At 36.6% G+C, this 26,225-nt stretch overlaps 9 protein-coding genes across 10 annotated transcripts; 7 read left to right on the forward strand and 2 right to left on the reverse strand.

Moving 5' to 3' along the window:
* The first annotated feature begins 1,145 nt into the window (after window positions 1–1,145).
* Window positions 1,146–2,921, forward strand: LOC106416271. The gene has a single exon (XM_013857130.3). The coding sequence runs from the start codon at window positions 1,146–1,148 to the stop codon at window positions 1,425–1,427; it is 282 nt and encodes a 93-aa protein (XP_013712584.2). The 3' UTR covers window positions 1,428–2,921.
* LOC125574891 lies at window positions 2,444–2,921 on the forward strand. The gene has a single exon (XM_048765098.1). The coding sequence runs from the start codon at window positions 2,444–2,446 to the stop codon at window positions 2,840–2,842; it is 399 nt and encodes a 132-aa protein (XP_048621055.1). The 3' UTR covers window positions 2,843–2,921.
* A 227-nt stretch (window positions 2,922–3,148) lies between these two features.
* On the forward strand, window positions 3,149–5,643 carry LOC106415572 (triosephosphate isomerase, chloroplastic-like). The gene is made up of 9 exons (XM_013856325.2): window positions 3,149–3,771; window positions 3,963–3,989; window positions 4,097–4,166; window positions 4,291–4,414; window positions 4,498–4,582; window positions 4,677–4,809; window positions 4,898–5,071; window positions 5,147–5,229; window positions 5,316–5,643. Exons 1-9 carry the CDS (start codon window positions 3,562–3,564, stop codon window positions 5,370–5,372), a joined length of 963 nt encoding a protein of 320 aa, XP_013711779.1. The 5' UTR covers window positions 3,149–3,561; the 3' UTR covers window positions 5,373–5,643.
* Window positions 5,644–6,997: 1,354 nt separating this feature from the next.
* Window positions 6,998–9,280, reverse strand: LOC106415633 (translocon-associated protein subunit alpha). The gene is made up of 8 exons (XM_013856387.3): window positions 9,017–9,280; window positions 8,511–8,681; window positions 8,380–8,430; window positions 8,200–8,288; window positions 7,820–7,897; window positions 7,519–7,722; window positions 7,330–7,401; window positions 6,998–7,250 (listed from the first exon to the last, which is right to left on the reverse strand). The coding sequence occupies exons 1-8, from the start codon at window positions 9,072–9,074 to the stop codon at window positions 7,197–7,199; spliced, it is 777 nt and encodes a 258-aa protein (XP_013711841.1). The 5' UTR covers window positions 9,075–9,280; the 3' UTR covers window positions 6,998–7,196.
* A 98-nt stretch (window positions 9,281–9,378) lies between these two features.
* LOC106415632 (protein XAP5 CIRCADIAN TIMEKEEPER) lies at window positions 9,379–11,994 on the reverse strand. Its single transcript, XM_013856386.3, has 12 exons — window positions 11,761–11,994; window positions 11,433–11,498; window positions 11,285–11,349; window positions 11,094–11,215; window positions 10,787–10,859; window positions 10,613–10,689; window positions 10,462–10,523; window positions 10,247–10,378; window positions 10,088–10,141; window positions 9,926–9,991; window positions 9,754–9,828; window positions 9,379–9,636 (listed from the first exon to the last, which is right to left on the reverse strand). The coding sequence occupies exons 1-12, from the start codon at window positions 11,929–11,931 to the stop codon at window positions 9,586–9,588; spliced, it is 1,014 nt and encodes a 337-aa protein (XP_013711840.1). The 5' UTR covers window positions 11,932–11,994; the 3' UTR covers window positions 9,379–9,585.
* Window positions 11,995–13,772: 1,778 nt separating this feature from the next.
* Window positions 13,773–16,081, forward strand: LOC106411754 (probable magnesium transporter NIPA6). 2 transcript variants are annotated; one of them, XM_013852571.3, is made up of 9 exons: window positions 13,773–14,243; window positions 14,311–14,367; window positions 14,455–14,545; window positions 14,617–14,777; window positions 14,856–14,983; window positions 15,068–15,205; window positions 15,318–15,410; window positions 15,494–15,617; window positions 15,699–16,081. In XM_013852571.3, the coding sequence occupies exons 1-9, from the start codon at window positions 14,123–14,125 to the stop codon at window positions 15,824–15,826; spliced, it is 1,041 nt and encodes a 346-aa protein (XP_013708025.1). In that variant the 5' UTR covers window positions 13,773–14,122; the 3' UTR covers window positions 15,827–16,081. The 2 variants fall into 2 exon arrangements, with proteins under 2 accessions (XP_013708025.1, XP_013708026.1); XM_013852572.3 differs by having other exon boundaries at window positions 13,775–14,243; window positions 15,720–16,081.
* Window positions 16,082–16,822: 741 nt separating this feature from the next.
* LOC106414644 (dirigent protein 4) lies at window positions 16,823–17,717 on the forward strand. Its single transcript, XM_013855262.3, has one exon. The coding sequence runs from the start codon at window positions 17,069–17,071 to the stop codon at window positions 17,651–17,653; it is 585 nt and encodes a 194-aa protein (XP_013710716.1). The 5' UTR covers window positions 16,823–17,068; the 3' UTR covers window positions 17,654–17,717.
* Window positions 17,718–19,795: 2,078 nt separating this feature from the next.
* On the forward strand, window positions 19,796–20,636 carry LOC106414234 (dirigent protein 23). Its single transcript, XM_013854918.3, has 2 exons — window positions 19,796–20,184; window positions 20,293–20,636. The coding sequence occupies exons 1-2, from the start codon at window positions 19,866–19,868 to the stop codon at window positions 20,532–20,534; spliced, it is 561 nt and encodes a 186-aa protein (XP_013710372.1). The 5' UTR covers window positions 19,796–19,865; the 3' UTR covers window positions 20,535–20,636.
* A 100-nt stretch (window positions 20,637–20,736) lies between these two features.
* Window positions 20,737–22,714, forward strand: LOC106412409 (pentatricopeptide repeat-containing protein At2g21090-like). Its single transcript, XM_013853328.3, has one exon. The coding sequence runs from the start codon at window positions 20,932–20,934 to the stop codon at window positions 22,492–22,494; it is 1,563 nt and encodes a 520-aa protein (XP_013708782.1). The 5' UTR covers window positions 20,737–20,931; the 3' UTR covers window positions 22,495–22,714.
* The last annotated feature ends 3,511 nt before the right edge of the window (window positions 22,715–26,225 follow it).

A 26,225-nucleotide genomic window follows, 5' to 3' on the forward strand; every position in this document is an offset into this window, starting at 1 on the left:
TCATCAATCTGGCCGGTCTTCTTGTTGGTATACGCCCTTTTCATAAGGGCGAGATCATCAACTGGGTGGCCTTCATTTTCTTCCGCCTTGAAAAAAAATAAATTAGACAAACATTAGAGATTTGAAAATGCAAAAAAAATAAAATTCTGAAACTTAAATAATTGAAGAAAAAGCGGTTGAGCTTACCATGCGATCCGCCAGAGTGGCAATAGATTGAGCACCCAAGTTATGCTTGTAGATGCCCTTTCCTTTACGGTCGCTCCTGCGGTTGTTGGAGTTGGTGGAAGAAGTTTCTTTCGTCTCTTCTTTATCCCAATGCGCACACAACTCCTTCCAGACCGTGCCGTTCATCGACTTTGGGACCTTTTAATTTAAAAAAAAAAAGTTTAATAATTTTAAAAATAGTTTAATAAATTAAAAATTGTTAATAAATTAAAAACTACCTTGTTTACTTCCCATTTCTTCTTCCACTCGTACATCTGCTTCCCATAGTTGTCCATAACTTTATGGACAAAATGGTGATAGATAGAGAGCGTATCATCGGCATTCCAGTTGAATTCTTGCTGAAATAGTTTAAAAATAGTTTTTAAGCACAAAAATATAAAAAAGTTTTAATAATATTTAAAATGTCTAATAAATATAGAAAATAGTTTAATAATTACAAAAAATAGTTTTAATAATATAAAAAATATAATTTAAAAATTAGAATACTTACCGCAAACTGCTGAAACCACAGATGCTGCTTCTCGACAGGGAAGTGAGTGAAAGTCGGATGTCCGCTGTCGAGGGCCGAGTACATCATACGGTTGATCCATGCGCTGATCCCGTTCCCGGATCGGTTGAACCTAACAAAAAAAATAAATTATTAATAAAAAAATAGTTTAAAAATTAAAAATAGTTTAAAAAATAAAAGTTTAAATTACCATGTTTGACCATGTCCATGTGGATACTCAGTGAGATAGGGAAGATGGTACAAAACATTGTAGCATGGACCACAATAACTACAATTACTATACCTAACAAACCATTATCTCTCTCCCTCTTTGTTTTTCTATCATCTTCCATGTAATAAAAGCATTCCATAAATCACTAACCACTAAACAAACTAAAATCGAAAAAAAAACAAAAAAAAAACAGTGGGCGATATGCATTACCACGGGTGCTGTTGCGGACGGTGCGGAGTATCCACGTCGCCGTTGCCGGTAATAGTCATGATCACGGTGGCACTAGTCCTCTTGGCGCTCTCCTCCGCCGTAAAATTTGAGGTTTCCCTCTCCTCAGGCGAAAATATGCTGAGCTGGCTCCTCCTAGCTGCGGTTCCATTGGCTCTACTCTTTGCCCTGCGATGTTTCTCTTGCCTTGAAACGGCGAAGCGATCCGTCTACTACTGTCCATGCGGCCGCTGGAAATGCGTTTGCTACTACTAGCTATCTAGTTTTGAACGCGGTTAGTGTCGTTGCGTTTACGTTTTTGTAAATCAATAATTTCGTTTTGTAGGTATTGTCGATGTTAACGCGAAGGATATATGTGGCGTGATCAGACTTTAATTTGGTGTGTTAATTTGACGAACGTGATCGGCTATAATATTCAATTTTATTTTAAAAAAAAATTAACATAGCTTAAATTTGTGTGATCTTGGATATATGTGTTTTTGAAACCAAACAATGTTATTCCGAGGAAAAAAAATTAAAGGAATTGAGCAGTAAAATTTCAGGTACATAGTTCATATGAAATGATAGGAATAGCAAAAGAATTAAAATTCAACAACGGCGCTCGATTTCTTCAAAATTAATTAATGATGTTGAAATTACACTAGTGTAATTATGCTAAAGTTTGAGGATTTTTTTATATAGATTAACAGTAAGAACTTAGGTGGTTAGGTTACAAAGAGCAAATCATATTTGTCATCTTTTGAATTTTGTGTAGCTTAGGTTAAAAGATGGTAAGTCATTTTTTTGTCATCTTTGAATTTTGGGAGTTGCTTATTGAAGACGTGATTAATGATAACAATTAAAGCAAAAGAAAATAAGGAAACGAGATTATGACGCTCCACCAACAATTGGATAGGTGTAGGAGGAGCCCCATCACGAAAGAGAAAAGCCAACATAAATAAAAACTCATATCTAATTCGAGTGACCAATTATCTGTATCCACGTTAAAGTTATTATCTTTTACGTTTGAGAAATATAACTCGATCGTGACTAGGGAGTGGAAACATATATTTTTAGACAAAAGAAACCGAGCTTACTATATTATTTTTTTAGATAACTTTGACACTTACTATTCAGTTAAAGCTTCATCTGTCGGTCACATATATAGTAGATAATATTTCTAACCTAAAGGGTGGTTTCTACAAGTTTGCATCGGCACATAAAAGCAAAAGAGACAGAAAAAAAAAAGAGAGGAAGAGTTTCTTTCATCATCCTCATCATCAAAAATAATCATGGCGTATGGAGACAGCAGATCAGGACCGTCCATCTTGGATTCATTCTCGCTCTCGCCTCTACCGTACCCGGTCCTTCTAATCCTAGCCGTGGCTTCGGTGTTCCTAATGACATCATGGTACTTGAGCTTCGAAGATGCAGCAGAATCCGCGGGAGAGCAAATGAATCTTGCTCTTCTCTTGATCCCTCTCCTCCTCATAGTCTTGGTTAGGTGGTTATCCACCGTGGAGAATCCAGACGCGTTTCTAGGGATGTTTTCAAACCGTCGTCAGACGTACGGGAGTCCCAGCGCCGGGAATGAAGGCGGAAGCTCGCCGTGGGGAGTGGCGGCGATTATAGTTCTGTTGCTTGTTTTGCTTCAGTATCAATCAAGTTTCTTGGGGATGTGGTTTGGTTGATTTAAGTGTAGTTCTTTTTTCTTTTCTTTTTATGTTTTTGTCGTTTATTTTAGTGCAATATAAAAAATGATTTTCAGAATTTTAATTCTTTTGTTTGGTTTATCACATACTACAACTTACTACGAGGTTGAGGATCTCGTGAGTTGGGTTATCCGATCTCTTCTCTTTTGTTTACACGTGGTACCGTTTGATTAACGTCACTGGATGGAGTAAAATGTAAATAAGCCTCACGAGAGTTTTTTCGATTTTGTAAAAAGAAGTTTTTTTTTTTGACGTCGTAAAAAGTAGTCAAGTGTTAAAATATCATGATTTGTTCCTTGATTTGTGCATGATATTTATTCATACAAAATGTCACCACTAAAATACTATAAAGATTGAATTAATTATTTTTTTTAAACATTTAGATAAACAAATGATGCATCGAACCGAACCGAACCGTCGGTCAGCTTCTGGACTAAAAAAGCGCGTGAGAGGCAGATGTCTTTGGACGCGCGTGAGTTTGATACGAAACTCGTGAATGAAAAAAGACAAAAGTACCCTTTGAGACAGAAACTCAGGAGAACCACACCAACCCTCATCGCCTTCTATCTCTGCACTTATTCCTTCACCTTTTAGTTTGGGAGACTTCAAGAGAGAGTCGCACAGTCTCTTTCGCCTTTTTTATCCACTCTCACTACACGCCAAGTCTAAGACCACCTTCTCTTTCTCTCTCTGTCTCTATGGCTTCCTCTCTCACTGCCCAAATATCATGTGGCACTCAGCCCTCCGCCCCTTCTTTCTCCGGCCTCCGCCGCACCTGTCCCAAGCTCGACGCCGCCGTCTCCTTCTCCCACCACTCCTTCTGCAACCGCGTTAACTCCTCAATCCGTCTCGTTTCCTCCTCGAACCGGTCGCCAAGAGGCGTCGTCGCCATGGCCGGATCCGGCAAGGTGTGTTGAAATGCTACTAATGTTTTAATGGTTTAGAACTTGGAACGAAAGTGATTCCTGTCTAGTTGATAAGAACGTGTCCAATGCTACGTTCTGGCTTTAGGATTTTTTTTTACTGTACTTGCATATATTTGAGTTTATGATCGTGTCTTAACACTACTTTGTTTCTCTTTCTCTCTCTTATGTCGCAGTTTTTCGTTGGAGGAAACTGGAAGTGTGTAAGTACAAAGTCCAAACGACTCAGAATCACCTTTTCATCTTCTATCTCGTATCTCTCCCATGAAACTAACAGTCTCTTGTGGAATGTGTTTTTTTTTTTTGTTAGAACGGGACTAAAGACTCCATCGCCAAGCTTGTCTCCGACCTCAACAGTGCATCCTTGGAAGCTGATGTAGGTGAGAGAGAGAGTTTCTGCTCTTATGTATTTATTAGGACATTACTTCCTTTTCTCATTTTGAAAATGGTAGTCAAACTACCATCCGCATGCTGACCATTTGTTTCTTTAATGATGTGTTGTAGATGTTGTTGTGTCGCCTCCCTTTGTGTACATCGACCAAGTCAAATCCTCCTTGACAGACCGTATTGAGATATCCGGTCAGAACTCTTGGGTTGGGAAAGGTGGTGCCTTCACCGGTGAAATTAGGTTTACAGACACAACATATTATTTCTGTTTATATAAATATTAAAATTCTATGTAACATCTCACACGTTTCACCCATATAACAGCGTGGAACAGCTCAAAGACATTGGATGCAAGTGGGTCATTCTTGGGCATTCCGAAAGGAGACATGTCATCGGTGAAAAAGATGAGGTCAGTCAATATATATACTTAAAAATCAAAATTAGAATTAGCGAGTTTTTGTTAAAGAAGATGGTTTTGATCTGTTCTGTCAATGCAAACATAGTTTATTGGGAAGAAAGCTGCGTATGCGTTGAGTGAGGGTCTGGGAGTAATAGCTTGTATCGGAGAGAAGCTAGAAGAGAGGGAAGCAGGCAAGACTTTTGATATCTGCTTCGAGCAATTGAAGGCCTTTGCTGGTAATTACACACACACCTCCTATTTCCCCTTTTTTTTTTTTGTTACTACTATTAAATAATGTTTCATTTTTTATTTATGCGTTTTCAGATGCTGTGCCTAGCTGGGATAAGGTAGTGGTTGCATACGAGCCAGTATGGGCAATTGGAACTGGTAAAGTTGCGTCTCCTCAGCAAGCACAGGAAGTCCATGTAGCTGTCCGCGATTGGCTCAAGAAGAATGTCTCTGAGGAAGTTGCTTCCAAAACGAGAATCATATACGGAGGTGCGTTTAGTTTTGTTTAGTTTGTGCACCGCAATATTTGTGCTGATTATTAATTTTCCTTTCTCAATTGTATAGGTTCTGTCAATGGAGGCAACTGTGCAGAGCTTGCTAAAGAAGAAGACATTGATGGATTTCTCGTCGGTGGTGCCTCCTTGAAGGTTAGTATAGTTTTTAGTTGTGAATATGGCAGCTGCTTGATGAATATAACTAACTTATATAACCTTCCTTTGATGTGTGGCTCTAGGGGCCTGAGTTTGCGACCATTGTGAACTCTGCCACGTCCAAGAAAGTTACCGCTTGATTTGGGAACTATCAGTCACGGATTTGAACAAGATAAGATGAGAAATAAAAGGGAGGTTTGGCGAGCTTCTTGTTGTTTTGGTTGTCTTCTTCTTTGTTCTTGAACTAATAAATCGAAAACAAAAGTTGTTTCATGAGGTACGGTTTTTGAAGAGAGTTTGGCTCTGCAACAGTGAGAAAAAAGGGTCTTTGATTAAAGTATCTTTCTCTTGTAACTTTATATTAAAGTTATCACACTGTTTACTTGGAGTAAAAGCTTAATTCGAGTGCCTCTCTACTATATAATCCTTAAAATTAATTCGTATTTCTCCACACTTAAAGCGAACACAAGCCTCAGTAATTGTTGAAGTCTTCGTGATAAAAGAAAAAATTACACTTGAAGACATATTTTTATCTTCTCCATTTACATTTATACATACTCTGTGCTGGGAAATACTATCTTTTTGCAATTTATCTAAAATACTTTTGTGGCTAAACAAACCTAAAAACTAACATCTAAAAAATTATAGCCGCTAAACTCATGTTCTTCTATCCCACTCTTCTTCTTCACTATTGCAAAATCTTCATCATGTCGGCGACTTCAACGCCCCACTCCAGAACACAATTTTAAAATTCTTATTTATTTGTACTCATCAAAAGTAGTAGATGATTTCATGGCAAAACGGCAGTCTTTATAACTCTAGACACTCTGCAATTTTCAGATCTCAATTATCTTTCTTCTAGTACTTCAGAAACGACAAGACAAAGAAAAACAATTTTGCATCTCTCTCTCCTGGCCGAAAAAAAAAATCAACCGACTCTTTTTGGCCAATTTTTCTATTGTCTAGTTACCGGTGGATCTTCACACAACAGCATCCATCACTTCCTGCCTCTGACTGATTACGATAGACTGCATTTGACCACACGAACATGACCAGTGAACACACACACTTGATCACACCCTTTTCATACAAACCTGACCACACGTCTGTAACCTTTAAATTATCTTCTTCTAGTTCTAGTGTAGACCACATCAAGTGCCAAACAACTAAATCTCCAAAACATTTGTAATGTCCAAAAAATGATGACCATGACTCTATCTTTGACCATGATTCCACCGACCACAATACTCCCCAAGCAGGAAAAGATAAGATCAAGCAATTATTAGATCTATGTTACCGTTTTTAGTAGAATCGTACTTGTTTTAAACGGACCGTCGGATTGCTTTCAAAATACTTTAATCTAACGGTTCCTAACATATCCCACTGTTTCATGTACCTACCAATTTAATGCAACCAAACTGTGTAACAAGAAGCTCACGACTAGTTACTTTCTCCCTTTTAACTTAACCATAAAGCTCATCTCGTCTTAACTAAAGGCAATATGGGAAAAGAAAAAACTAAAGCAAGACAGAAAATACAACTCGAATGTAAAGTGTGTAAACATGTAATGAAACCAAAAAAAAATAACCTTCTACTTAACTCTCTCGTGATAAAATCACAACTATAAAACAATAATTAATTGTCTTTGTAAGTAATCTTCTGGTTCATGGTTGGTTTAAAAGTTTGCAGGAGAACTTCGAACCAATCTGGACACTGCTGATCCATTTTTTATCGTGGATTAACAGAAAACGGAGATGTAAATCGATGATAAGTTAAAGGCTGTTTGAAGAGGAGAATAGAGTATGACAAGAAAGAGTGATAAGATTGTCTAAAAAGTACAAATGCATGAACAAAAAAAAGGAAAGTAACGTTTATAAACCCTAAAGTTCCTCAAGACTCAACTTTAAAACTTGTAAACTCTCTCAAAACGCTAAAAGTCGAGTCTCTAAACACTGCGTTCTTTCTTAGTTCTTCTTGCTTTTTGATTTCCCAGACAATGTCTTGGCCAAATGAGTTCCCTGAAGACACAAGACACACACACACTTCAAATCAGATGAATAAAAAAAGAAACAAGCGTAGAAAGAGAGAGATGCGAACCTCGAGCCACTCGTCCAGCGATGCGTCGGTAGACCTGGTTCCTACTTCCACCTTTGACACCTTTTTGGTTTTCTGGTAAAGTAAAAAGAGATTGTCAGATGAATATTAGTAACTTTTCAAATGAATAATTCCACAAAAATAGGACTGTCAGCAGCACATTTTGGCTGAGAAATAGGATGACGGTTTTACCTTAGTGAGACGCTGGACTTGGCTGTATGCCCATAGACCGAGGAGGAGGAGGAGAGCAACTCCAAGTGTTATAAGGAAGACAGACTCACCGCTGAGAAGACCTCCAGATTCAACTACCTCGATGGTTCCATTGTAGAAGACGCTCTGGTATGGCTTCCCCTCCACGTCGTAGATAATATAACCCACCAGATCAAACGCTCCAGGCTGTGCAAGATTACAGCAACACGGAGTTGATCATTTAAAAGTTTTTGTTAATTAGAGTTGTTGTTTGTAGAATGTATTGTTTATTGTGTGTGTTTACCTGCAGGTACTGGCTGACTGCAAAGATGTAAGGGAATGTTGCTTGAACAGAAGTTGGGATGGACGCATTGTTGTACCTCTGCAAATGAACATCAGAAAACGGTTTTTAACAGATAATATCAAAACAAATTTTTACACAAATAGTTTTGCAAAATAGATATACTACATTTCTACTGACAAAGACCAAAAACCCCAAATCAATATGAAAGGGAGTAATTTTTAAAAAATAGATTCGTTCATTGGTTCGAATGACTTCCTCCCTTTGGGATTTATATAAAAGAAGCATCCAATCTCAAAAGATAAAAACCCCAAATTATACGAATTTACAAAAACAACACCAAATCCTCGAAATGAGTGTTTTAAAGAGGAAAAGGAGGTTACCATCATGGTGAGATTCTGAACCAACAGCTTGTGATCATAAGGAAGATGGACGCTGGCCCTAATCCCCATCACACCTACGCTAGATTTGCCTGTTATGTCACACAGAGAGAGAGAGAGAGAGTCAATTTACAAGATTTTTACAGGCAACAGAAAGAAAAAACGAAAGAGAATCGGTAATACCATCGTTCTTGAGAGCAACAAGGAGCTCAGTCTCTTCTCCAGCTGGAACCACTGCAGGGAAAGAATCAAGAAGAAAACCTTAACGAAATCATTACAATTAACAATGGATAGAAGAAGAAATGATTGGTAACCTTTGGCACTGTTTTTGGGGAAAACAGAGACAGTCTCAACCCCTGGAGCAGAGGTCAAGTTGATATTATCCAAATCCTGATCATCCTCCTCAGCACCAGAATCGCTGTGTTCTCCCACAACATCGTCAACGATACTGGAATGATCCTCGGCATCTACTTGACATCTAGCAACTGTGGAAAATGAAACAAAGAAGATAAAATCAATGGATCTATCGAGTTTATGTTGCATTTCAAAAAAAAGGAGCTCAGAATGCATAACACAAATTGCATATAGTTTCCTGTTCTCAACGAACGACAGGCAATGCGCACGAAGAAGACACTATATAAGAATCTATTATTACTCGGCAATTCATTTCGATCTCACTCTAGGAACGTTACACTCTACGAAGACAGGATCAGATCCAGATCCGAACCACAAAATCAATCTTATGAAATACAAATCCGAAACTGTAAATCAAAAACGGATCTAGATCTATAAAAATCCAGAGAGAGAAGAGAAGAGAGACCTTGAAGCAGCGGCGATGCAAGGAGAAGGAGAGCCAGAAACAAAACCCTAACGTTCATCTTCGATGCCTTTTTTGTTATCGGGTCAACGAACACAAAATGCAAAGAGAATAATAGCTTAGATGTGTGTCCTCCTTCGATGCTATTTATGCTACTAGCTCATTCGAGAAAAAACACCATTGAAACTCGAAAAACGACTGCGTTCTTTTCTTGTTTCTCATCTTATTATTATAAGCTTTTTATTATATACATCTGGATTCACAATCAAATTAGATCCTTCTACATTTTTTATTTGCATTATTATAATCATAACATCTTTCCAGCCAAAAAAAAGAAAAAGAAAAATAACAAGCTAACAGAGAAATATTAAAGAAAATATAAATTATATGCGAGAGTGGAATTGGGGTGTCATAGAAGAATTGGTTGACAATAGATAAGAATAAAATTCATTAAACAAATTCCATCAACATTCCACTACTAGTACACCAAGCCTGATAGATCATGTTCAAAAAGATTCCATGTAAACCAAGTGATGATCCATCGGTAAAACATGTTCTGCTCCACAAATCAATTAATCCCCATGGACTGTGTACCGTTCCCACTTCTTTGTCGGGTCGTATATCTGCCCCAAATATTCAGTGGAAAAACAAACAAAAATAAGATTACTCGAAATCAGATCTCGAGTTTTAACATTTTACAATATACTATTATTATTAGCAAAGAAAAGGTAGTGGTTTACCTCCCATCTGGAAGCAGGGAAGATATGCTTGTTCTTCTCGTACCAATGCCTCTCCACCACTTTCCCCGCATGCGACTTCCCACCACAACCAAGCACACATTTTTTACTTATCAAACTACTTTCTTCTCCGATACAAACTAGTTAACTACAAATAAAGGTGAAACATGCGTACCTCGTCTTTCTCGATCGTTGCATCAGCAATTGTTCTCACGTCTTCATGCACATCAAAGTGAAACAGCTGTTGTTCAGAACCACATTGCATGATCAGTCTCAGCTACGACTTTCTATATAAAACTTCACAAGAATTTAGAAAACATTGTCAACAAGGCATTACCGGGCCACTCTTCCCCCTAGCTTTGTTAATGATCAGCTCGTAGAAACTGTGTTGCTGCATTTGCAAATAAACACCAAAATACAACATCCCCTCTCATGTTATCTTCAAGTTCTAGACAGTCAAGTGAAAATAACTCGATCAGTGTTAAAGGGTTCTCACATGTGGGATTATAAGATCTTCCTTTACATATAGTAAATTCTCAACTGATGCCGTCCTAATCTCCCTGAAGTCAGGGGCAAGCTGTTGTTGAACAGCCCTTAGAAAAGTCCCAATTGCGTCACCCTTTCGGACCTGCCAAAGAGTATATAATCTTGTAAAGGTAAGTATATGACCTAAAGCTCAAACACCAAGAAAAAGATGTAGCTTGTGCTTGCCTGGATAACTCGTCTATGGCCAGTCCCATCCCAATAACTGTAAGTAATTTGAAGAGGCTCGTCTGAAACACACACAATACTTGTTAGACAATCTTCCTTGAATAATAAAAGTATTACAACTTAAACTAGAAGCAAATGGAAAATGGACAACTTTTAATCTGCTCTTGTTCACGAGTCCACTGCTTCTTTAGCCTTTCACGTTCTGCTTGTTCCTCCGCCTCTCTCTCACTGAAACAGAAACCTCACAACACGACAGCTAAAGTTAAGACTTGCTCCAAAAGCAGAAAATGAAGATACAGGTTAACAAGAAGGAGCAAGATATCACCTGTCAGGAAGGAAATTGGTTTCGACTGAGGGGTCCTTGCCAAGTTTTCCGTAGCGCAAGTTCCCAGAACTCTCTGCATAGAAGATAGAAGTTACCAAATATAAAAACTCAAGAAGACAAGATAATATGAGAACTTAAATTCATGCGCCAGCAAGTAAGTTGCAACTCAAAAGCTCCAGCAACCAAGTAAAAATAATCCAAAACTACAACTATAGAACCAATGTCTCTCTAACAGGATGAGATACGACAGTAGTTTTAATTTAATAACGAGAGCAAGCATCCTAACAACACGACAATTCACACTTACTGTTTTCTCCATTATCATCATCATCATCACTGCCATCTTCAAGATCTTCAGCAAAAGATAAGCGCGAGCTTCCCTTCAACTTTCTCTTCTTGCTACGCTTCTGTTGTTGAAGCTCCTCTTCCCTGAGTAGAAACAAAGTCGATGAAGCTCGATCATCTCATTACAGAAAAGAAAAAGAATAACAAACTCACTCTTGGAGTAGCTTGAGCAATTTCTCCTTCTCTTCTTCCTCGAACTTATTACGAATATTAACCCTCTACGGATACAATCAACACCACAATCAAGATGAGTGTTCAAAGTGAATGAGAAGGAGAGTCACAGAAGAAAGGCATTCATTACCTTCTCAACATATTCCTCTCTTGTAACTAAACCGACTGTCTCCTTCTTGAAAGCAGTGTCAAGAATCTAAACAAAGAACCACAAACAACCAAAAGTCACTAAAACATTTTTGGAATTCAATGCCCAATCAATGGAAATTCGTTTGACCTAATTTTCTAAATCAACACGGTAAATTGAGAGTTGTAATCATGCAAAACCCTAAAGATTGCCGGAAGCTCTCAATTCACAAGTTCCAAGAAGGGATCAAACCACAAAATCAACCTAGAAATCGGGAAAAGGAGTCTAATTACAGTGGATCTTAGAAGAATAAGAAGGAGAGAAAGGGAACCTCGCAGGAGCTGGAGCCGAATTGGAGAAGACCTGACTGCTCCTGGCCCGAAGCAGTCTTGCTCTTCAACTCCTGGATCTTACGACTTTCAGCCTCTCTTTGCTTCTGCAGCCGCCGTATCCTCACTCCGTCTTGAGACGTACCCACGTACCCGTCCCCCATACCCGACATCTTCTTCCTCTTTCGTCCGAATGTAATTCACGATGCACTTCCCCGTTCCCAGGTTGAATTAGAGCCATTTTATGCAAAATAGTTTTGGGCTTCTATGGACGGGCCTTAAAAATTACATCATCAGGCTATACACTTCACTTGTTTTAAGCAAAAGGAAAGCCTTCCTTTCGTTGGGAGCTGTATTTCTTTTATTAAGGTGTGTAATGTTTGCTTGTTTCAATTTTAATGTTGCTTTTTAGATTATACATTTTTATAAGAAAATAAAGCTAAATAATTTTCAATATAAAATACCAAACTTAGGAACAATGATGTTTGTTTTTTTCGTTTTTATTTTTTAAAACTGTTATATATGTGAATTGATATATTCTCTCGATTGTATATAATATTTCATTTTTGTGTTTTGTTTTAGTCTGATATAGATTTTATATGAACTCTAATTGTACATTTTTCTATTACCAAAGGAGAAAGCGATTTATTTGCTAATATTAACAATTTTAAATTTTGATATTCCTAACAAAAGTTGCATATTCGCCTCATATATTTTTCTATATGCAAGAATTATAACATAGATACAACAAAAAAAAATATTTTTACAAAGACATATGTATTTACTATAATTTTTTAATGAAACACACAAGTCTCTCTAATTTTTGTTGAAGCAGTCTCATGCTCCCTAAGCCCCAATACAAGATGTAGACCTTCTTTCCTCAGCCCTTGTATTTTCTCCCACATTATAATCTATGAAAATCTCATTTATGCTAAAAATACAATTGCAAGTGCTAACCTCATGCATATCGCAACCTCCTACTTTTGAAAATTCTAATCGTCCAAAGATATAATTTCAAATATCTCATATTATAATATTTCATAAAACTCTACTAAGTATTTTGGAAATCTTTCACATTGAGTTTTTCCTTCTTCAAGGTTAATCTTCACTGCTTAACCTCCAAGTAACATCTAGGTTGATTCCAGTCCAGCTCAGTTACATCTCGATCACTTCATTCGGCACATTCGATGTAGCAGATCTCATTGCATTTCCAACTTGTTCAAGTTGTTTGTCAGATATTTACATTCTCGTATTTATTTATAAGTTTTCATTTCATATTTTATAATTTATATAGGCTTATAGTCAATTAGGTACAAAATCATCAATCACTGCTTCCTCACTTCTCAGTACTGCGCCTCCTTTCTTGTTGCAATTAATGAATGTAATTGATTAGTAACAAACTGATTACCAAAATAAGAAGTGGTTAGCATATGAGACAAAATGACGATATTATGAAAAAAATCAAGTTAAAAAAATATAAACAAATGTTTTCAAATTGTTTTAAATTTTTTACTATCTTTTTATGTAAATTGTCTAAGAGCATCATTATCGCACAAACCCTTAATGGATTTCTTATTATTTATTTATTTTATTTTTTTGTCTGATTAAAAAAAAAAAAACTAATCGCGGGCCGCCACGTGTCAGTGGAATCCGCAAACGGTTGAAAAAACCCACCGAAAACGTCTCTTATTTGGCGACTTGGGCAAACAACAGTGGCCCCCCACGTAAGAAGATGCTCTAAGTTTCTCAAAATGGATTCTGATTATAAATGTATTGAAAAAAAAATGAACACTAAATGTAACAAAAACAAGCCTTTTTTAATAATATTTACTGCATTATCTAAGTAAAATTTATAATATATTGATAATATAATAATTTATATTTCGCAATACTGTAACACTTATCCAATCGTGTACGAGTTTTATTTATTGATTACACAAAAACTTAATTACATAATTTTAGAATGATATGAAAGGAAAAGCCCAAAAGAAACTAGACTAGTGGTGCGGGTGTGTGTAGAAAGAAACGTATGGGGCATTAGAACGAAGGGAACGTGAAAGCAGCAACTCTTGAAATTTGTGACAAAAAGCGTACCGGAACCGGTTTAAGTCAAAGTCCCCCTGGCAAGGCGACGAAGTTTCGTGAGCTGTCTGTCTGTCATCTTGGCGAGAGGGAAAAAGAGTTGGGAACCCCTCAGCCTCAGATCTCCTCCTCCTCTCTCATTATTTTTGAAATTTCGTTGTGCGGAGCGATCCTCTTTCTTCAATTCAAAATTCCCGATTTCGTTTTCGCGACTGATTCTCATCGGGGGCTCTGTCTGACTAGAATTCTCTTCCGCATTCGGTAGAGAGATTTTTGATTAAGATGGAGTCGGACAATGGGAAGGGGTTGATACTAGCAGTGGCGTCTAGTGTTTTCATTGGCTCCAGCTTCATCTTGAAGAAGAAAGGTCTCAAGCGAGCTGCTGCCAATGGCACCCGTGCTGGTAATAAAAGACTAAACCCCCAATCCCAATCCTGCCAATTTTAGACTAATCACATGTGATGATGCAGGGTATGGCGGTTATACTTACTTGTTAGAGCCTCTTTGGTGGGCAGGCATGATCACTAGTGAGTTTTTCTTCTTCTTTCTTTCTTTTTTAAATCTCTCTCTACTAAAAGTTCTAATTTCTAAAGAAAGATTGTGTAATGTGTTAGTGATTGTTGGAGAAGCTGCAAACTTTGTCGCCTACATATACGCACCAGCTGTTCTCGTCACTCCCCTTGGTGCTTTAAGTATTATCATCAGGTCTCTCTTTTACTTCTTTCTTTTTGTTTCTGTGTGTTTTTCTCTGACTAACACTGTCTGCTCATTCCCAGTGCTATTCTCGCACATTTCCTCTTAAAAGAAAAACTTAAGAAAATGGGCGTTCTTGGGTGTGTCTCTTGCATCGTTGGCTCCGTTGTCATTGTCATTCACGCACCTAAGGAGCAGACTCCTAACTCCGTCCAAGAGATTTGGACTCTCGCTACTCAGCCTGGTACCTTTCTCTATTGTATCATGATGCCTTCTCTGCAGCTTGTTTTATCTGAGACAATTCTTCTTTTTTTTTTTCCAGCTTTTCTAGTTTACGTAGCCATAACCATGTCCGTTGTCCTTGCTTTGATTCTCCACTTCGAGCCTCTCTGCGGCCAATCCAACATTCTCGTTTATATCGGCATCTGTTCCTTGATGGGTGCTCTCACTGTAAGTTTGCTTCTTCTGAGCTCTATTTCCCTTTTTTCTTGTTTGTTTGTGTCTCTTAAAGTTTTGCTATGTTTTCAAACAAAGGTTATGAGCATAAAGGCTATTGGAATTGCTATAAAGTTAACGATGGAGGGAGTGAGCCAGATCGGGTATCCGCAGACATGGCTTTTTCTCATGGTTGCTGTTACCTGTGTCGTCACACAATTGATTTATCTTAACAAGGTTAGCTATTCCCCTCTTAATCACAGAAGAACATGTGTATATTGTTAATGCCATCAGTATACCTGTGCTGACTTGTTGCAACTTTTGGCCTATGATTGATATTCTTTGTTAGGCTTTGGACACATTCAATGCAGCAATTGTTTCTCCAGTGTACTATGTAATGTTCACAACCCTCACTATTGTTGCTAGTGCCATCATGTTCAAGGTAGGTTTTTGTTAACTACACACGGTCTCCATCAGCAAAAAATTTGTTTTTTCTATAAACATTGCGTCCAATGCTTCTGTCAGGATTGGTCTGGGCAAGACGCAGCTAGCGTAGCCTCTGAGTTATGTGGATTCATCACTGTGCTCACTGGCACAATGATACTTCATGGGACCAAGGAAGAGGAACAACAACAGGCCTCTTCTTCAGGTAAAGAAAACAAAAAAACAAGCGTCTTGATTGATTTTAGAACATCGTCGGAGATTAATAGGCACATCACTCATATAACAGTTTCGTCTGGTGGCATTGAAGGCAATGCAGATTTGATATTCGGGTCTTCAGAATCAGTAAGATGGTACGAGTCAAGAAAGAGCACGAACGAAGAACACCTGATAAGCCTGTACAGCCCTGAATACTAGGAACATCTCTAGACTCACTCCCAATATAGATTTGAAATGTGGCAAGCAGAAGCCTCGGTGGACTGATGATGTTGTCGTAGCTTTGTATTATTTTTGTGTCGTCTCTTCTCTGTACAGACAAAAAGTTTGTCTAATTGAAACTCGGAACACATTCTTTAGTTTTGAGCTATGTATCAGTTCTCAGTATACAAAGTACAGATACTTCGTTGTATTCTCTTATATGGACTTTTGTCCCAATATATGTATCTTCATTTTTTTCTAGGATAAAATATTTTCTTTAACTGTACTCGAATGGAATGAAACAAAAAGTGGACGCACATGAACCAAGCAATGCAAGAAGAAGCTAAAGAGGGAGAGACTGGAGACGAAAAAAGTAAGGAGAGACCATAAATAAAGGTTTTGTTTGGACTTGGATCAAAGACAGATATCCAAGTCCGTTACGGTCTCCTCTATGAATTTGTTGATATCTCTTCTCCTGTCTCTGTCCAATTACTCTTTTTTTTTTTTTTTTTCATCTACCCATCTAAGCTAGATCAAGTGGAGAACAGACGAGTCAATCTTCCGAGGAGCATTTCCATCTGTCCGGGTCTGATCTATATGGGAAAAAATATAACCTCTGGTCCTTGCATCTTTTGCTAATCCGTCTGCCCGGCCATTCCGACTTCGAAGAATATGAGACAGTCGCACATCCTCGAAATCTTCCTGTAACCTCTGGAACACCTCGATCTCTGTCGCAAAAGTTAGCCAGTCCATCGGGTTTGTAGTCATATCCACTAAGTCCGAGCAATCCGTCTCAAACCATACCGAAGTGATCCTTTTGTCCAATTACTCATTAGGGTCATTTTTGTTTTAGCTTTTTATCATCTTACATAATGTGACTCATCATTAGTTTTATGTTTCTAAAAGTTTTTCTCTAGACTCATCCAGCTGTGAGACGGTGAGAGATTAACTTATGAGCTTATTGGTTTAGTTGAGACTGTAGCTTTTTTCCAGTGTTATCATAAGTTTTTAGCTGTGATTTTTATTTTTATTTTTATTTTGTACAGTTATTTCTAGAGACATTAAAAACACTAAATAAAAATCATAGAAAAGTCCCTACACATATAGTAGGCATCTGTAATGGCCAAACTCTGCATAGCCAGCCTTCATATATGGTAATAAATTTAAATGGATTTGATTCCCAAATTTCAGATTCTTGTTGCTTCTTATATATATAGTTAGATTACATGTAAACGAAATAGAATGCATAGAATACAAGGGATGGGGAAGAAGACAGGAATCATACTAGTATTGTTTACTCTTCATCTACTCATATCCTTCGCCCTCTCTGAGTATTACTCAGAAACTCGTCCATTCTCACCAAAACAACAAGTCGTCACCAATCTCCACTTCTTCTTTCATGACACTCTCAGCGGACCAGACCCATCAGCGGTCCTCATCGCCAAACCCCATCTCACCGGAGAGGACAGCTCTTCTCCCACACCCTTCGGCTCTCTTCTCGCCATAGACGACCCTCTCACCCTCGGACCTGATCCCAAGTCCGAGCAGATCGGGAATGCCAGAGGAATGTACGTCTCTTCCGGAAAACATTTCCCCACGTTGACCATGTACGTCGACTTCGGCTTCACCTCCGGCCTGTTTAACGGCAGCTCCTTCACCGTGTTTTCTAGGAACACGATAACGGAGAAGGAGAGGGAGCTTGCGGTTGTGGGTGGTCGAGGAAGGTTTAGGATGGCTACAGGAGTTGCTCAACTTAATACATACTCGGTTAACTTAATCAACGGTGATGCCGTTGTCGAGTACAATGTCACTCTCTATCATTATTAACGAATGAAAATGCATGTAATACAAATAATTCGGTTCCATAAAAATGTTGGATGCTTTCACTTTATTTAATAGAATATTAACAAACAAACAAAAAAACGAGTGGCTTTTTCTTAGAAAAAGTAGTATTTAGGGCCTGACTGGTTCAAACGCAGCGGTTGTGGTTGTGGTTGCGGGAGTTTGCGGATGCGGATGGTTGCGGTTTCTAGCGGTTTTAAGAAATTTGTATGACTGGTTATGCGGTTAGAAATTGGTGCGTTTGCGGGATAGTTATGACTGGTTAACTACCAAATACAACAGCGGTTAAATAATAAATTAACAATATTTACATTTTATATAATTATAAAAATATCAAAATCATAATATTATAATAAATATGAAAATCATATTTAGAAAGTTATAGTTTTAAATTTTTAAAAATTATAGAAAATATTTTTATTTTTAAATTTTATAATATTAATTAAAATATAATAGATATATTTTAGTATTTTTATAATTCCAATTTAATTTTTTTATTGAATATTTTTATTTTTGTATTTATATGGTTTTTGAAAAAAAAAAAAAATTATCCTCCCGCAACCGCAACCGCAAACGCTAGCTGGAACCAGCTTTTGATTTTAAGATGTTCGGAGCGGTTTGAAAAGATTTGTAGCGGTTTGTATGATTGTTTCGAAACGCTGTCAACCGCTACCAACCGCAAAAGCTGCGTTTGCGGGTGGTAGCAGGGAAACCAGTCAGTTCCTTAGTCATTGCAAATCATATCAATCAATAAATTATCATAATCACACCAAAGTATGGTATTAAAAATCATCACGACAGTATCACTTCTCCTTTGTAGTTGTTTAGTTATAACGAGGTACGTTTAGATGTGTAACCATGTTGATGATTAAGGGGAGGGGGTTATTGGAAACACATTTTGTGTCTAGTTTGAAGATTTTAAAAAGTTAAATAGATTTAACAAATACTTGAAGAATTATTACCAAATATTCACTAAGAATTTTCACTAATTATTATTAATTAGCATGTATTGCTATTTTTTTCTCAAAACTTCACTTTCTAAAGTAATATATACATTTTTGTAGAAAACTTCCAACTTTTCTTTTTAACATGTGAATAGTATTTTTAATAATGATTGTTCTTGCATTTCTTTGTTGTTTTGCTTGTTTTTTTCAAGTTTTTCATGAACTTTTTTCTTATGAGAATAATTTATTCAGTATCAAACTATGATTTTTTTCATGATTCTGGATTATGTTATCTCAAATTTTCACTACGTTTTAGTGATTTTTCAAATTATGATTTCACTAATCTTTCCTAATAATTACGAAAGTAATGTAACACGTTTTTTATGTGGTATGTGTTTTTTTGTTATATAAATTTTAAGAACCTTATATTGTATATTTAAAGTTGAGTTGTATGAGTAAAATTAAGGATAATTATATTCCAACAAAAATAAATTTAATTGAATTACAAAATCTGGTAATTAATTATTAATAACAAATTATTTTACTATATTAAAAAAATCTAAGAACATATAATTTTAATAATATTCCAAAATTTATAATCAATAACAATGAATTCAACCAAATAATGGTAGTCTAGTGATAAGAGAAGAACTTGGGGTAAGGCAGAAATTCGTTAGTCTTTAATTTGAATAATGCTACAAACTAAGTTATCATTTGCTTGGTATTCCGAAAATAAGACCATACTTTAGGTCTTTTTAGAAATTGTAGATGCTGAGAAGCAATACTAATGTTTTCGTATAAAACACTAGCTTTGTGTGAAGATTATTGTCTGCAGTATCTAGCTAAGAGTGGAGCCTTTGCAAACACTGAAATACTTATAAATGATGTGATACCAAAAATAGAAAAGCTCATCCTCTTTATTTTAAACACTTGAATACCAAATTCTCAAATTTCGTATGAATTTTTTTGCACCATTATGGTTCAGAGTTATTAGGTTCAACAAGACACCAACGTAGCTAATAATAATAATATATAATTTACTTAATTCAAACAACTGCACTTTTAGGTGAACCGTTACGCCACCACATTGTTGACTTTGTCACATCATTTTCTTCATTGGTTTGGTTGAACCAACTTGGACCGTGATCTAAATTGTACCCTATAAATAGTCTTGTTTTCATCGCACTTGGAACTCAATTTACTTGCACAAATAAAAAACATCAGAAGAAAAAGGGAACAACATAACTACGAAGATGGCAAAAGCAGAAGTATCAAGATTGCTGTTTCTGTTGGTAACGATAATACCACTGGCTGCTCAAGGTTCCAGATTGTACAGCTGGGCTAATCAGCTGGAGGAATCTGGTAAGGACAAGGTAACCAACCTTCAGTTCTATTTCCACGACACTTTGAGCGGCAAGAATCCCACCGCCGTTAAGGTAGCTCAGGCCGCCGACAGTGACAAATCTCCGACGCTGTTCGGCTCTGTGTTCATGGTCGACGATGCTCTTACCGAGACCGCTGATCCCAAATCCAAGCTCGTGGGCAGGGCCCAAGGCCTTTACGGTTCTTCATGTAACATGCATATATATTGTTTCTCTTTCATATGATAAACCGGGCCGGTTGGGAATAACCGGTTTGAAATGAACCAATTTTAATGGGATTTTATCTTTTATTGGACAGGTAAAGAAGAGTTAGGACTGCTAATGGCGATGAGCTTCTGTTTCGAGGACGGTCCGTACAAGGACAGCACCATAAGCATGATCGGGAAGAATTCTGCGATGAACCCAGTTAGAGAAATGCCAATCGTGGGCGGCACTGGAATGTTCAGGATGGCTCGTGGCTACGCCATTGCTCAGACCCATTGGTTCGACCCCAAGACCGGTGATGCCATCGTTGGCTATAACGTTACCGTTGTTCACTAGAAAAAGCTATTGTTTCACTTATATAATACTGCGCGATACCTATACTATATTATGTAACATGTATCATTTGAGATAAATAAAATATGTAACTTTTCCATTGAATTAACAGTATACCTTTACAAAGTCAAAAAGTCAAAGTAGGAGATATTGATAGAAAAGGAGGCCCGTAGGCCTAAGAACTAGGCCCAAAGGTGAATACGGAGAGAGGTCTCATGATCCAATACCAAAAAACCAGATCCGGTTTTCTAACCCATCCGGCGGCGAAACAAGTGTCATATGATTTCGCACCGGCGAATCTCGCCGCCGTTAAACCCTTCAGACTTGTATTCGCCGGGATCAAGAAATAAGGTGGATACACAAGGACTCAAGTCTCCTCCCATGGTGGTTTCTCCCTCCAATGCCCATCAGTAACCCAAGGAAACGGCCCATCTGCGTCGCTCGATCGTTTCTCAGCAGAAACGCCGCCAAAGAAGAGCTCTCTCAGGCGGTGTCTCGTCTCGAGTCCTTGACAGAGCAAGGGGTTCGCTTACCATTCGAAGTCCTCGCGTCGCTGCTCCAGCGCTGTGGAGACACGAGGTCCTTGAAACAAGGCAAATGGATTCATCGTCACTTGAAGATCACTGGATTCAAGAGACCCAACACGCTTTTGTCTAATCATTTGATCGAAATGTATATGAAATGCGGCAAACCAATCGACGCGTGTAAAGTGTTCGATAGAATGCTCACCAGGAGCTTGTATTCGTGGAACAATATGGTCTCTGGGTTTGTCAAATCAGGGATGTTAGTTCGTGCACGAGAGGTGTTCGATAGTATGCCCGAGAGGGATGTTGTCTCATGGAACACGATGGTCGTTGGATACGCTCGGAATGGGAATTCAAACGAAGCTCTGTTGTTTTATAGAGAGCTGAGGAGATCTGGGATCAAGTACAACGAGTTCAGCTTCGCGGGGTTGTTGACAACGTGTGTTAAATCGAGAGAGCTCCAGCTCACTCGGCAAGCTCACGGGCAGGTTCTCGTTGCTGGGTTTCTCTCAAATGTGGTGCTGTCTTGCTCTATTATTGATGCTTATGCGAAATGCGGTGAGATGGAGAGCGCCAAAAGATGTTTCGATGAGATGTCAGTGAAGGATAATTATATTTGGACTACTCTCATCTCCGGATACGCCAGAGTAGGTGATATGGAAGCAGCTAACGAGCTATTCACTGAGTTTCCGGAGAAAGATCCAGTCTCTTGGGCTGCTTTAATTGCTGGATACGTTAGACAAGGCTCAGGGGACCGAGCGCTGCAGCTGTTTAGAAAAATGATTGCTTTGAGGGTTAAACCTGAGCAATTCACTTTCAGCAGCTGTCTATGTGCCTCTGCATCATCTCTTGGACATGGCAAGCAAATACATGGCTACATGATCCGTACAAATGTTAGTCCCAATGCGATTGTTACCAGTTCTTTGATCGATATGTACTCCAAATCAGGGAGGTTAGAAGCCGGCGAGAGAGTTTTCGATCTTTGCGGTGGTGACAAGCGAGACTGTGTTGTGTGGAACACGATGATGTCTGCATTGGCACAGCATGGGCTTGACCACAAGGCCTTGCGAGTGCTTGATGACATGATCAAACTCAGAGTCCACCCGAACCGGACGACTCTGGCCGTGATTCTGAGTGCCTGCAGTAACTCAGGTCTGGTGGAGGAAGGTGCAAGGTGGTTTGATTCATTGACTGCTGATTACGGGATTGTTCCCGACCAAGAACATTACTCATGTCTGGTAGATCTCCTAGGTCGTGCCGGTTGTTTTGAAGAGTTGATGAGCAGGATCGAGAAAATGCCTTTTAGACCAGACGAGCACATCTGGAATGCAATCCTAGGAGTATCCAGAATCCATGGAAATATGGAACTGGAGAAAAAAGCGGCGGAAGAGCTGATTAAACTGGACGCAGAGCAAAAAGAAGAAGCTTCAAGAAGATGATCCTCGGACAAGAAGATGCATTTTCTGTAAATTTTCTTCCCATGAGGATTGTACACTGTTAAAAGCCTGCAAAAGCAGAGGGAAGTTATAGGTGTTGTGGTGATATTTTGTTTTTAGCAGCTTCAAAAGTTTTGTAAGTGTAGCAGAGCTAACGAACTACACTGTTCGAATTCTTTCTTTCTTATTTTTTCCTTAATGGAGGCAAATTTTCAAACGAAAAGATTAATATTTCTGGTTTGATTTGTAATGGCTAAGTTATTACAGAACAATGGAGATGGTCGGTGTGAAAGACATGGACAAAATATTTATCTTGGGTCTCTTTCAAATTATACTTTATGTGGTAAACCAAAAGGCAACCAAACAAAGCAAATAACCCGGTTATGTCTAAACCGGTGACTAAGTTGTCACTGCCATGAAAGAAAAATAACTACACCCACATTCAACGCAAGATATATATTAGGTTTTCGGTATGGGTACTACATTTTTCATCACATTAAAAAGAAGATAAACGGAAGAGAAGCAAAAGTGTATTACTACTTTTGGTTTTGGATAAATCCAACTTGGCTCTGTTTAATTTGATTCCAAATGGGCTTTTATTTAATCTTTCGGCTCAAATTGATTCTTCTGTTGATCCCCATATTCCATGCTTTAGTTATATTATAGACTAGACTCTGATATGAATTTTCAGTTTTTAATTATTTATTTTATTAAATGATGTATTAGTAATATTCGTTCATATTATATTCATTAAGTAAATATTTATTTTTTGCATCTTAAACTATCTATTTTTTACGAATGTGTAATATCATATAAAAAATATAAAAAAATGAGTATAGAGTTAATTAGATAATTTTAAAAACAGAAATTTTTCTTTCGTGTGCGATATCATATAAATAATGATCCGCCCAGTTAACAAAAATCATGATTATTTTATGTGTAATTTTTTTTTTGACAATTTCCTTAAAACTATATTAAATTTTACATATCTTAATTAGAATATTTTTAATATCTTTACCTTTTTATTTGAAATGCATCTCAATATTTTTTAACAATTATAACAAAATATTTAAAAAATATTTTTAGAATTTGTTTGAAAAATATGAAAATTACATTTTAAATTAAAATTATCCTAAAATATGATAAGTTTTGATGTAAACGAAAACTCAAATTATGTCAAAATAATGATATTCAATGATAATAACAATTTTAATTGATTATTTTTTAAAAATATATATTTACAAAAATATTGTTTGAAAGAAAATTCATTTATCTTTCAAATATAAAATGAAAATATTATAATTAAATAATAAAAAATATAAATAAAAACCATAAATTTAGCAAATGACAACTGAGTTATATTATGCTAAAATTTTCTTTCTAACAATTTATCAAATGACAAATGAGTTATGAGCAAATAATACCATATAATTTTTAAAAACATAGCCATTCTTAAATATTTTTTGAATAAATAATTATTTTGAAATTTAATCAACTGAAAATAATATCCGTACAATTGTGTGAGTCAAATTCTAGTTTTATTGATGCATGTTATATATTAGTGATGCATGTTTTAGGTAACATTCTAGTTTTAATGATGCACGTTTTTAAAAATCTCCATTATTGAAATTATGCACGTAAGGATAACTCATGAGTTTTTTTTGTTGATTAAATAACATTATGTCCAGATTTGCTTAAGGATATTTCATTAAGGTAACTGAAAAAGACAAACAATAAAATAGGAAGTTTAAATTCATTTAAACATATTACATTAATGTAACTGAAAAGACAAGTAATAAATTAAACAGTTTTATTCGTTTTAGGATATTTTATAAATACAACTGAAAAAAACAAGCAAAAAAAAAAGGGAGTTTAATTAATGAAGTAAGAACATTTTGAAATAGATACTCATCTTTTAAAAATATAGATCGGGACTTCCGCAAAATAATTGTGAGCTCCATTGTTTTTTTCAATAAGTGCAACAACACACACTTATGAGGCCCAAAAGATAACAAAGCAGCCGTGGATTCTAATTCTATTACTCCTTCTGTTACTTAATACAAAATGTGTTCAATCCAGATATCGGTTCGGTTTTGGTTCGGTTTTTTCGATTTTTCGGTATTTCGGTTAGTAAAATATAACTACCATTCTAAATTCATATTTACTTCGGTTCGGTTCGGTTTATATACCGCCGGTTTTCGGTTTATTCGGTTTTATACCAAAACATAATTATTTAGTTAGGGATCATATTATATAAATTTTAGAGTCATATTGTCATCGCAGTCATTTATTAAAAATATATTATATTTTCAAATAAAAGAACAAAAAAATAAAAACGCTTTATACCTTCAAATGAAATAATCAAATCTAGAATTAAAATCAAAGCTCGAAATTTTGAAAATAAAAATAAAAAACAAAAGAGAAGTATGAAAGAAAATGTTCCACTCTTCCATATTCAGTGTTCATCAAAGTCATGTTTCGTCGGGTGAAACTCTGTTCGTTTATAAATAAGAAAAAAATTGTGAAGAATTTTTTATACTTATTATCCATCAAAATTATAACATTTACTTCAATTTAATCAATGCTAAAAGAAAGCAAAATGATTAAAAGAAGAAGAATAAGAAAATAAAAAGCCTTAGTTACGATAAATTGTTATTTAATTATATTTTAAGTGTTTTTCAAATTATGGTAATAATTATTAACAAAAGAATAACTTATATAACAAATATATTTTTCATGTGACGTTATAAAATATGTACATATTTACATTTTTTTACTTTTGATCGGTTTTGTTCGGTTTATTCGGTTTAATCGGTTATAAACCAAACCATATCCAAATCCTACGGTTTTTATAAAATCATATCCATTCGGTTTATATGGTATATACCAAAACCACACCATATTGTCTATTTCGGTTCGGTTCGGTTCGGTATGATTCGGTTTTACCATATTGAACAGGCCTATGTTCTAGGTAAAACACGCTTATTAAAAAAATTATTTTTTACCTAAAAAAATTATTGAAACTATAAATTAAAACTATTCAACTAATTACAAAATAGAATTATTAAATTTGATTGGTTACACAGATTTTGATAAAGTTAAAATTACCTAGAAATATGAAAACATCATGCATATTGGAGCATAATTTTTTTTCTAAACATTTTACATTTCAGAACAGAGGGAGTACCTATTTGCTTAACATTTTACAGTAAACATATTTGATTAGGGTTTACCGGTCGCTTTTTTTTTTGGACATCGAACGACTATTCTATTACTCAAAGAACTTGAGGTGGTCTAGGTAACCGGACCAGAATAGAACAACTTATGTAACAAAACTTCCTATAAAATGCTCTAGCAGACTCAGCTAACGAATCAGATATTCCATTTTGTGCTCTTGGGATGTGAGAGATCTTGAATTCCGGAAAACATAGCTGAAGCGTCTTTATGGGCTCCAATTCAGTTGCAAAATCTGGCCAAGCTTGAGGTTCTCTTATCATTGCTATTAGATCCTTGCAGTCTGTTCCAAAGCTCTGACACGAGGAATGTAGAAGCATGCTCTCCATCGCCCACCGCAGTGCCTCCACTTCCGAGTGTAAGGCAGATTCTCGCCTATTTAAGTTACGCATTCCCATGAGTTGTATTTGTCCTAGGCTATCCTTCCAAACCCATCCGCAACCACTAAACTGTGCCATTGAAGTCCATGATCCATCTACCATACATATATTTTCCAAGCC

The sequence above is a fragment of the Brassica napus genome, chromosome C8 (genome assembly GCF_020379485.1).
Source record: "Brassica napus cultivar Da-Ae chromosome C8, Da-Ae, whole genome shotgun sequence".
NCBI lineage: Eukaryota > Viridiplantae > Streptophyta > Magnoliopsida > Brassicales > Brassicaceae > Brassica > Brassica napus.

Coding starts and splice junctions, on each gene's coding strand:
- LOC106416271 (XM_013857130.3), top strand. CDS start 1,146: ATGCATTACCACGGGTGCTGTTGCGGACGGTGCGGAGTATCCACGTCG.
- LOC125574891 (XM_048765098.1), top strand. CDS start 2,444: ATGGCGTATGGAGACAGCAGATCAGGACCGTCCATCTTGGATTCATTC.
- LOC106415572 (XM_013856325.2), top strand. CDS start 3,562: ATGGCTTCCTCTCTCACTGCCCAAATATCATGTGGCACTCAGCCCTCC. Junction 4,167..4,290: donor ATCCTTGGAAGCTGATGTAG/GTGAGAGAGAGA, acceptor GATGTGTTGTAG/ATGTTGTTGTGTCGCCTCCC. Junction 4,415..4,497: donor GCCTTCACCGGTGAAATTAG/GTTTACAGACAC, acceptor CCCATATAACAG/CGTGGAACAGCTCAAAGACA.
- LOC106415633 (XM_013856387.3), bottom strand. CDS start 9,074: ATGAACGTTAGGGTTTTGTTTCTGGCTCTCCTTCTCCTTGCATCGCCG. Junction 7,898..8,199: donor TTCAGAATCTCACCATGATG/GTAACCTCCTTT, acceptor GTTCATTTGCAG/AGGTACAACAATGCGTCCAT. Junction 7,251..7,329: donor CGCTGGACGAGTGGCTCGAG/GTTCGCATCTCT, acceptor TTGTGTCTTCAG/GGAACTCATTTGGCCAAGAC.
- LOC106415632 (XM_013856386.3), bottom strand. CDS start 11,931: ATGTCGGGTATGGGGGACGGGTACGTGGGTACGTCTCAAGACGGAGTG. Junction 10,690..10,786: donor ACCAATTTCCTTCCTGACAG/GTGATATCTTGC, acceptor TTTCTGTTTCAG/TGAGAGAGAGGCGGAGGAAC. Junction 10,524..10,612: donor TGAACAAGAGCAGATTAAAA/GTTGTCCATTTT, acceptor TGTGTGTTTCAG/ACGAGCCTCTTCAAATTACT.
- LOC106411754 (XM_013852571.3), top strand. CDS start 14,123: ATGGAGTCGGACAATGGGAAGGGGTTGATACTAGCAGTGGCGTCTAGT. Junction 14,244..14,310: donor TGCCAATGGCACCCGTGCTG/GTAATAAAAGAC, acceptor GTGATGATGCAG/GGTATGGCGGTTATACTTAC. Junction 14,368..14,454: donor GTGGGCAGGCATGATCACTA/GTGAGTTTTTCT, acceptor GTAATGTGTTAG/TGATTGTTGGAGAAGCTGCA.
- LOC106414644 (XM_013855262.3), top strand. CDS start 17,069: ATGCATAGAATACAAGGGATGGGGAAGAAGACAGGAATCATACTAGTA.
- LOC106414234 (XM_013854918.3), top strand. CDS start 19,866: ATGGCAAAAGCAGAAGTATCAAGATTGCTGTTTCTGTTGGTAACGATA. Junction 20,185..20,292: donor AGGCCTTTACGGTTCTTCAT/GTAACATGCATA, acceptor TTTATTGGACAG/GTAAAGAAGAGTTAGGACTG.
- LOC106412409 (XM_013853328.3), top strand. CDS start 20,932: ATGCCCATCAGTAACCCAAGGAAACGGCCCATCTGCGTCGCTCGATCG.